Source organism: Echinococcus granulosus, assembly GCF_000524195.1.
Source record: "Echinococcus granulosus chromosome Unknown EG_S00113, whole genome shotgun sequence".
NCBI lineage: Eukaryota > Metazoa > Platyhelminthes > Cestoda > Cyclophyllidea > Taeniidae > Echinococcus > Echinococcus granulosus.
The window spans coordinates 164,438-174,139 of NW_020170493.1; the positions used below are offsets into that span (position 1 = coordinate 164,438).

The following is a 9,702-nucleotide window of genomic DNA, read 5'->3' on the forward strand; positions in this document are numbered from 1 at the left end:
ACAAAACAAGATTTAGAATTACAGGCAATGAATTTGTCCTTTAAATGAGGAAGTCAAGCCCAAGTTTACTTGCACCTTTTGAAGTGCAACCAGGTCATTGTCCTGCGGTCGCTGCGCCTTCAACAACGGAAGTGCTTTAAGCATCAGGGGATCATTAAGTGTGGGAGTGGATTTAGTGGAAGTCTCTCCTTTTCCTTCCTCTTTGCAATCAACTCGTCCTCCACATTTAATATGAAAGTTACAGGCCCATGAACTCGACACCAGTACCCCGCTGATGGCCTCGGGTCACCTCACCTCACCTCGTCAGATTGAAAGGTGACCGCATTGGCGAGAATGAGCTCTTCACAACGCCAAAAACTATTAGTTCGATAAACTTTTCAGAAAAAAAGCACCTGCCAAAACCTCTTTCTAGACTGTTCAGCTTGGAGTCATCACCACTGCCATCTGGAAGGCTTCCAGGGCGAGACGCGAAGTAGTCGCGAATGGCAAACCGAACGAGAGGGCATAGAGCTAGGCGCCACCTCTGGCATGCAATCACGCAAATGTCTGGTGGCTGTGCCAACAGGGGCTGATGACCGCCACGTGGCGAGACAGCAAGCAGCCTGTCGCACTGGCGTCATCGCAGGCGCGACCTTCACACCTCAAGGCTTGTTTAACTAGGAGGTGGATGCTTGTAAATATTTACACGAGTAGTAGTCTCCCATTCGACAAAGTATTTGATTTAACAGCCTTAGTCATGCCCAGAAAAAAACAAAGACTCCGCCTCCTTCCCCCCTCCTCAAATGGATGACAGGAACACTTTAACCCCGAATCCACCAATTACAATCATTACGGGTTTCTACCCTGTCTCATTACAGAAACGTGACCGCCTTATTCAGATTTAGTGAAGAGGATTTGGAGAGTGATTTTTTAGGTACAAAGGAAAGAGATCTTGATTTTTCGGATCAACACCTCCCATTAGAGGTGCAAATTCCCACTACAGCCTTGAATTCACCAATCATAATGAGAACTAGTTTTCACCTTGAGATGCGCGCCACCCATTGGCTGCGCCGACTGGCCAATGGGCTGACAACACCTGCACAACGCCGGTCAGGTGGCAAACCTTTTCCCCACAGTGGAATCAGCGATATATCGGGGATAAGGTATCAAATATAAAAAACGGGTAAAAATACTCAGATCTGTCCTATGGCATGGAAAAACACTACGCAGCCCATGTATCTCATCCAGTTTCTTCTGCCTTTATCCATCTCTACGTTCAATTTATTGAGAAAACAGACGGTGATGGCAATACTTAAACGATTTACGAGCTACCAACTAGTTTGTTTTTAGTAACCGCCAAGACAACTAAAAAAATAGACTTTGCGCGTGATAAGTCCATCATTATAAGTTGTCAGTCCTATGGCATAGCGCTAGCACACCAGCCTGAAGGGTAGCGAATAGTCATGCAAGTGGAATACAGCGAGTGGTTTGCGACGATGCGCAAGACGATTCTGTAGTACTGACAAATCCAAATAACTCCATACCATTTTGCACCGGGTGGGACATTCTACTTTTTTCAAATAAGTAGCACCTCCAATATTGGTAGCGAACAACAGCACCGCGAGACCTTCAGGGGAGGGCGGAGAGGCTACTGGCAGAGCCCGATGGACATGCCGGCGAGCGAAAGTACAATAGCGGTGCCTTAAGTGAAAAGCATACCAAACTATCCAAGTATTACAGAACCCCTCTTTTCTTTCGGGCGGCAGTCCCGGCGCTCCCCTTGGTCAACCTGTCGCGTCGGACATCACAAGGCAGTCGGTGCTGTGAGGAAAACACCCACGAAGCAATCACACCATCCATGGAACTTGCGCAGAATTGAGAAAATATCTAGCTGTAACGTCACCAATCCACATTGGAAATTGCACTGGATCCAGAGTTTCATGCTGTTCGGAAACTCTATTGGGAAAAAGGAGAATGTGCTGGCCGTCTCAAATGACCATCGCTAGTCGTAAGAAGAGTGACCAAAAAGCGGAGTTACCTAATAAAGGACGGATGCAACATCATTTCATAAGAATAGTGATTTGCGCCAATTCCTCAATGTCGCTTCAGTGCTGCGCAAACATGCAGCTTGCAGAGAGGCGGAGGAGGCATCGTGCATTCACTCCATTGACACATTCAAACAGGCACCGCAGACAGCTTCGTAGCAAATTTTCCGAGATGGTTCACAGATTTTGTCGATTCGGGTGTTGAGAGCATTCCTGCGGAACAGGGGACTGAGGTAGTTGCCAGTGGGAGACGTCATTAGCAATCCTTCTGTTAAAAGATATCATCAATCCTCTTATCCTCAGCATATGCCATTCTTTCGTCACGTTAAGGTCTGGCATTCAGCGATAGAAAATCAGGACGGCTGTTCCTTATGACTGGGTTTGCTTGCAGCTGACACCAGTGTGGAGGTCCAAGCTCCTCAAGAGGGTCGAGAAGATACTGGCATGGCCCGCAGATTATGCCGGCAAGCAGAAGTACAGTAGCGGAAACTTAAGCACCCGCGTAAGCAAAACTCAAAGTTAAGCAACCTATCCTAGTTTTACAAAAAAAAAATAAACTACCAAAGTAAAAACCAGCTGCTGAAGATTTAATGTAAATGCATTTCTCACCCCCTACGTCAGCAACACCTAACAACACCACTTCCAAAGACAAGAACTTGACCAGAAACAAAAAGCAAATGCACAGATTAAAAAAATAAGAGAATCGGCGCACCCAAAGTAGGAAACGACCGCGATCACGTTAACAATAAAAGGTCCGACTTCAGAAAAGTACAGTAGCAGTACAAAACGGATACGCACAAGAGCCTCACGAGTTATGCACAATTCTCACATTCCATTCCGAAAATAACACAAAATTAAGACAAGGACTTTATTAGGCTTCATTTAACGAGGCCGTCCCAGCTCACTCCATTAACTGTCATTACGCGGTATAATGCGGCCAAATGAAAAGAGCAAGGCACTCCTGGCGAAAAAGAAGCCAAAGTCACGTTTACGTACTAATCTAATTAATTCAAAATGTCATATTCCAAATTTAACAAATTTGCGCATACCGTACCAAAAAATCGGAGAACATAAACAGACAATCACGAATTAGCCATATGCAACAATTCAAAAAGATAACTTGGATCATTATTTCAAGTAATCCTTGTATTAATAAAGTAGAGAATTAAGATGCCTGTTGCACTCCTTGTGCCTTCATAAAAGCCTTGGCCTTGGCCTCAAATACGCCCATAATAGTCCTATGTTCTTGTGTTTTCTGAGCCAAAACGGGAGCGATCTTTTCTATCTGCTTTTCAATAAATTCTATCCGTTTTGTAAAGTGCTTACTTGCTTCCTCTACCTTCTATAATCAACCAAAATAAATAAACAAATATCCTCATACCATTTCCACAAAATAGCCCGTTCCAATATCCACAAGTACACGAGTTGGATCGATAAGCCTTCCAGGGACACAGAGAGTAGAAGTCAGAGGAATCAGTGTATTTTTATCCTTGTTCTCCACATTGAAGTGTTTCAAACAATCCCTAGAGGAAGCAAATTGGCCCTGAAGCATCCTAAGCTGCTGTAGGGAAGCATTGATATATTGAAGCTTTTGCTCAAACTGCTTTGCTATTTCTTGGATTTGTGGTAGGGGTAATGTGGCAATGTCCACGGACTCCGTCTCTGACATCGCTAGAGCGGCAAGTAGCCCCGGTTAACCACGGATAACCTTGAAATGCCTTCGTGCTTACCTTGGTACCTTTCATAATGTATATTAATTTTGTTATAAGATCAAATCCAAACCACTCTCCTAAAAATGTTCAGATGGCAAGGACTTAATATTTATAAATTTTATTTTTTGACTGTTTTCTCAAAATGACCAAAATGTGTCATCTTAAACCATATGTTTAAATTTGGGTTAATGTTAGGATTGATACAGTTGCAGGAACCAAATGATGCAGAAGTGGCCCAAAAACACCACAATAAAAACTTTTATTATAATGATCTACAATATTGGTTTAGGTATTTATTGTTTTGAAGCGGACATCAATTCAATTTAAGTTCTACTGCGATTTTAAGGTCCACAAAATATCCACACTAATTTTGTGCCTTTTTTTAATAGCAGGGTTTAATCCCATTTTACTAGCCTATAATATGCAGTAATTTGTTGCTTTGCTTAACTCTGTATTGAATAAGCGGACACTTAAGTGTCCGCGGGTTCTTCCGATGCGAAAAGGCCTACTTTATACGCTAGCGACTTCTGTTTGTACGTAATATATCCCTCCTTACCTCTTTAATTTGTAAGGGCTTCGGAAAGGTCTTGAAACGCTGAAGAGAGGCACTGAGTTTGCGACTGCTACCATTGAATTGGTTTAATTTCTATCAAGCTACTTATTTAAATCCACAGTGGGTATATTTTGGTCGATCTGCATCAAAATGGTTTTAGCAGCGTACTGTAAAATCCATGCATTAGTAAAAGAATGTATGTACAACAAAGGAGCACTTCGCGTTTATTTGCGATTCTTTGTTAAAGAACTAACAAAATAGAAATGTCCTAAAACTGCGTGCGGGCAAATAATAAATCACTTTAAAACAACGCCCACTCGAATCTCCTCCATGCCTGGACGGTAAATCCTTAACACAATGGTATATACTCACTGGAAAGTTCACAATTACTAAAAGTCTCTTTTTTAAATAAAAGTTTTGCAATTTTGTGAATCGCACCAGGCCTAAATTCCCACCCCAACACGGCGGTTGTCAATGCGCATAGGTCGTAATTTGGGTTAAAATTGTGTGACAATTTCGTTGTTTGCGTCTCTCATCCACGGTTTTAAGATATTGGCTTGAGAAGATTGACTACTAGGGTGCTAGCTTACATGGTGTGGAGGGGAGAGAAAGTCTCCATGGTGTCACAATTTTACGGGAGTACCAGAGTTGGCCTTCAATCCTGGAAATTGGTGATGCCACTTAATCATAAGAGTGGTGTCATCTGACACCTTATCCTTAATAACTTGAACTTAGGCAAGTAGGCACCGCAATTTGAACGTTCCGAGTCTTCGACAAAGTCGTAACATATTAAAGTGGAATGCGGGGTCATACTACTTACTACCGCGTAGAGGAGTTCCAAGGCTACAGAGATTGAAGCGCCCGCGTGGTAAAACGTAAATGATGATTTATTTCAATGGTGTCAAGATGACAAGTGATTTGGCAGATCTTGTAGCAGATGGGACTGGTGGGGGCGACTTTCTTTTCGAGAGGGTAACAATAGCACGCAATTATGCCTACATCACGCCATCGAAGAGGAATATACTGTTTAAGCTGGATGAAAACTCATGACGTTCACCAAGCACTAAAGGCCTAATCCTTTCCTATTTACCGCCTTTTTTCAACCAAACCACTAAATCGTGACCTTTTGAGAGCAAATTAGCGGCAATTTCAGCAGTAAAATAGGGCGATAACACATTCTCATGGCGGGTGAGGGTTAAGCAACGGCCCCGATAATTGCGAACGGACTGATGTTGATGGTCGGATGAAAAATGTGACACCTTGAATTGAAGATAAAAGTGCTTATGAAACCGAAATCCACGCCACGTCCTCCGCTTAAAAGTCTTCAAATGAAACCTTAAAAGCAAATGCTGTCAGAGTTGTGAATGGCACCGCGTGGAGATTGACAAGTAAAATGCTAACCGTTAAGTGCGAAGACCATCTAGATGAGGAATACAATAAAGTCGCATCCACAGTGAATGCCTTCTACCACCTCAGGAAACTTCTAGAACCTCCTGGAGCCGCGGTCGGACGGCTTTGTAGTTGCGTTGAGTTGAGGAAGCAAGTGGCATTAAACGGAGTCACCACTGACTATGGGGAGTTGGAGTTTCGATGTTCGTGGAATCTGGACCTTACCGAGCTCCCAGCCGACACTTGCGAGCAAGCAGAGATGTGTACGAGTCTGCAGGCCATAGACTAAGCCCTCGGTTGGCTTAAACACATGTAACAATTACTGGTTGACCTTAAACTTAGGGGAGTAACCGGCCAATCAGAAGGGAGAGAGCAAGAGCACATTTTCAAGTGGAAGCTTCCAGAACGTCGATTCAGAACGGTCTCCCGGAGTGCGACCACCTCCGCCAGGACAAAATAAGGAGGACCTTCTGGATGACTTTAAAAAGCGATTGGACTTTTGATAATGGCTCGATTACATTGATCTGTGTCGGTCTATCAGCTTGAGAGTCTTTGCTTTGCTCTCTGTTGACGCCTTCTTTTAAGCTCTCACACATCATGCATCGAGTGCGCGCATCCACAGTTTCGAGGGTGTGGAAGCCAACTTCTTGGTCAATTTGTTGGTCTACACCTGTATTAACTGGGACAGGGGTGAACCTCGTCGGAGTCACTGAGATAAAAGTCGTTTTGCGCATCCTGTAATGACTCTCTAGAGTACTGGACAAGGGTGTCGGTGGAGATTCTCACATCCAAGCAAAAAAGAGCGGTCGAATACGTAGGGGGTTACCTCAGTCCCTCCCCCTTGGGCTCGACCTCTGTCGCCCTAGAGACCCCGAAAGCTCTTCTCATGCCACCTTATGCACTAGCATCCCAGGGATAACCCAGAGGCTATAATCGTTCTAGCAACAGCAATTGAACTCGTTACTATGGCAACACTGGTGAATAATTGCGAATTTAAATAAAAGTTATGCCTATCAAACGGGGCGGTGCATCCATTTGGCACAACAAATAATATCCAATCAATTAAAATGGTTACTGTGGCGACAAGTGCCGAACTGGTTTAAGGAAAGCTGGTCTTATCAGTTAAACAAATGACCAAGTTGTCGAAGAAGGCCCGAGATTAAAGTGGAGAGAAGATGGGACTGTTCGATTCTGGCAGACGACAGTAACCTTGGAATTCAACCAATCAGATACCGAGTCGGAACAGACAGACCTAACCCGCGACTATAATGGTGGGTGGCAACGATGTTGATGCATTAGCAAAGGGTCTAGCTTTGAGGACGTTCCACCACCGAGCCACTTGACCACATACCACATGGGGTAGGCCTGAGGTGGTGTTAGCGAAGCGGGATGACCAACAATTGCACGAGTCCCCCTTTTCCCCTGTGGTTCCACCTCCACGACGATACCACTCAACTCGGCTTCCACTTAGTCTTCCAGTCCTTCTCCGCACGAATCTAAATACCTCCACGTTCGTGCGTCATGCACAGTGGCCACAGATGCCAGTCGAGTGAAGAGATTTGCCACAGCAAAGATGTTTGACATTCCTGACTGCCCTATCAACAAGCGTAGGACCACAACACACCGGATGACTGAGGTTGACTCTTACCGACAACCCCTCGACACAATTGCCCAAAACACATTTCAAACAGCCAATGACATGACGTCTAGCTGGATGCACGTCAGTAACTGCAGTTGTTCAATGGAAGGCTCAATCGGGACCCGAACGTGGCCTAACCCAATTCCACCATCCGAGAAGTTCAGTTCCACCTGAACTGAGAGGACTCGACATTGAATAGCCAATGACGAATGACATTTCAGAGGTGATAATGACAGTTGAACCGTCCACCACGGGCTCAAGTAGACGCGGCAGGCAGACTTCCAGCTGGATGCGCGCCAGCAACTGCAATTGATCAGAGGAGGATGGAGGGTTGATGACCTGCCTACTAGACAGGCGTGCCCACCGGTTTTCACTTCCCGTAAACCATGATTTAGCAGTGCCACATAAACTCCAAATCACAGCCCTTCCCCGCGTCTGAAAGGTGGGCTTGACTAACCCGTCACGCGCTCTGCTTCAAACCGGAGGTGCGATGATGAACGCTGAGGGGGCCACCCGCGGTAATGACTGTCCCCCACGCGTTCTACACACGCCGCCACGGCCACCGGTCGGTCAGATGGCACAGTCAAGAGGAAGGGGAGTTCGTGATTGCAAAAATAAGATTTCTAAAACCCAAATTAGACTCACAGGCAGAGAGACAGGCAGGCAAGGTGAAGGGGAGAATGAGAAGTAGACACAAGGGGGAAGGAGGGGGGGGGGCGGGTAGAAAAGCACACTCGAGGGGGGGAGCAGGCGGGGAGAAGACGTCTGACAGGTAATGTGCGTATGGTTTAGATATGAAAAGACCGCGGATAAGATTGACGTGTCAGAAGTAGCCTCCTCAAAGTTTAGGGGGCCGCATCTGGCACTGCTGCGCCTTCTTTCGCTTCCGCCTTTGCTTCTTTCGCAAATTCCTCCTTCTCCTCCTCCTTGCTGTCATCATCGGTTGCTGAGTGGGGCAATCACCGTCCGCCTCTGGAGCAGGTGGCTTAAGAGGAGAACAAAAAGGGAGGTTTAACGCGTACGAAGGAGGGAGTACGTAGGGGGAGGAGGGAGGAAGGGGCGTTGAATGGAGGTGGCAAGACATTTCATGCCGCTACTAACTTCAAAAGAGGAGGATGAAGAACATACCCTCTCTGCTTAGCTGTTGAATGGGTGTTGCCAGTAGGGGAGTGGTGGGTGACTGGAATGGTAGTGTTGTTGTTGTTGTTGCTGTTGTTGGTGGTGCCGGCAGTGATAGGGGCAATGATAATAATAATGATGGTAGCGGTAGCAGCGCTAAAATCCAACGCAAAGTAAAAATCAACCAAATAAATAAAGATTAAACATTTAAATATGAAGATGGTAAATTTGGTTGATGATTGGAGTTAACGGTTTCTTTTTTTTCATGGGCAATTAAAATCCTTAAAAATGAACTGGCATCCATCTCCTGATCCCTCCATCTATCCGATCCAATGCGATGAGAGGATCTCCGTGAAATCCATTCTAATCGACAGTATTGAGAATGTCAAACACGTGAAGGGCTTGACCCGCAGCTCAAGGTCGTGGATAACAATGATGGTGAACTCTTGCTACCACAAGCCAAATTTAAACATACACAGATGGCTCCTCGAAACCTCATCACCCAGCCCCCCACCATCCCCTCCTTATTCATCAACCTTGCAACTAAAGCATGATGGAACTGATACACCCTTGAGAAGTGAAACTTTATCTGGGTTCAAAGAGGATGGAATTAAGAGCACTTGTAGCTGAGGGAGAGTGCAGACGCGTCCATCCGCCCCGAGTCCTCGGCAGAATCGCAAACAAAGTGAACCAATGAAGAAGGGAGGTTATAAGCGTGGAGAGGAGGTGAGCATCGACACATTGAAGAGGCAGCCGGTTTAAACGGAAGCTGAGCAGCAAATAGTGAAATCTCAGAAGTTAAGCATTCACTTCTAATCGAAGAAGAAATGACCTACGGGTGTAAAAGAGTCAGACACATATTCCATTTTCTCATCCACCTCTTTCGCAAGCCTTCTGCGTCGACTCTGAGAGTCCGCATCTTCACTGAGGGCAGATCCTATCAAGGAATGAACGAAGATGGGAAAGGGTAAGTGAAAGTGCGGGATTTCTTTCACAAATACGAAAAGAAAACTTGAACCGAGTAATGGGAAGCCTGTAGAGCCTAAGTGGGTCTTTTGCGTGTAAAAATGTCAAAATACTTTGACAAATCTCGCTCTCTCTTGGCTGATGGCTGCGGAATACAGATGGTGCAGGGATATGTGACCGCCTCCCTACATCCCGGGCCCGCTGTGCAATTTCACAGCGCATTCCTTTGACTGACTGATGACACTATTGTTAACTTGACTCGCCGTCTGAAACGGTGGACGAATAACGAAGAGCCAGTAA

At 45.5% G+C, this 9,702-nt stretch overlaps 2 protein-coding genes across 2 annotated transcripts; one reads left to right on the plus strand and one right to left on the minus strand. All coding sequences in view use genetic code 11, as the record gives it.

The window, feature by feature from the left end:
- Positions 1–3,189: 3,189 nt before the first annotated feature.
- Positions 3,190–3,693, minus strand: EGR_08634 (Prefoldin subunit 5; the record flags this gene model as incomplete). The annotated part of the gene is made up of 2 exons (XM_024497883.1): positions 3,190–3,366; positions 3,406–3,693. 2 exons carry the CDS (start codon positions 3,691–3,693, stop codon positions 3,190–3,192), a joined length of 465 nt encoding a protein of 154 aa, XP_024347708.1.
- A 536-nt stretch (positions 3,694–4,229) lies between these two features.
- EGR_08635 (hypothetical protein) lies at positions 4,230–4,379 on the plus strand (the record flags this gene model as incomplete). Its single annotated transcript, XM_024497884.1, has 2 exons — positions 4,230–4,269; positions 4,309–4,379. 2 exons carry the CDS (start codon positions 4,230–4,232, stop codon positions 4,377–4,379), a joined length of 111 nt encoding a protein of 36 aa, XP_024347709.1.
- Positions 4,380–9,702: the final 5,323 nt, after the last annotated feature.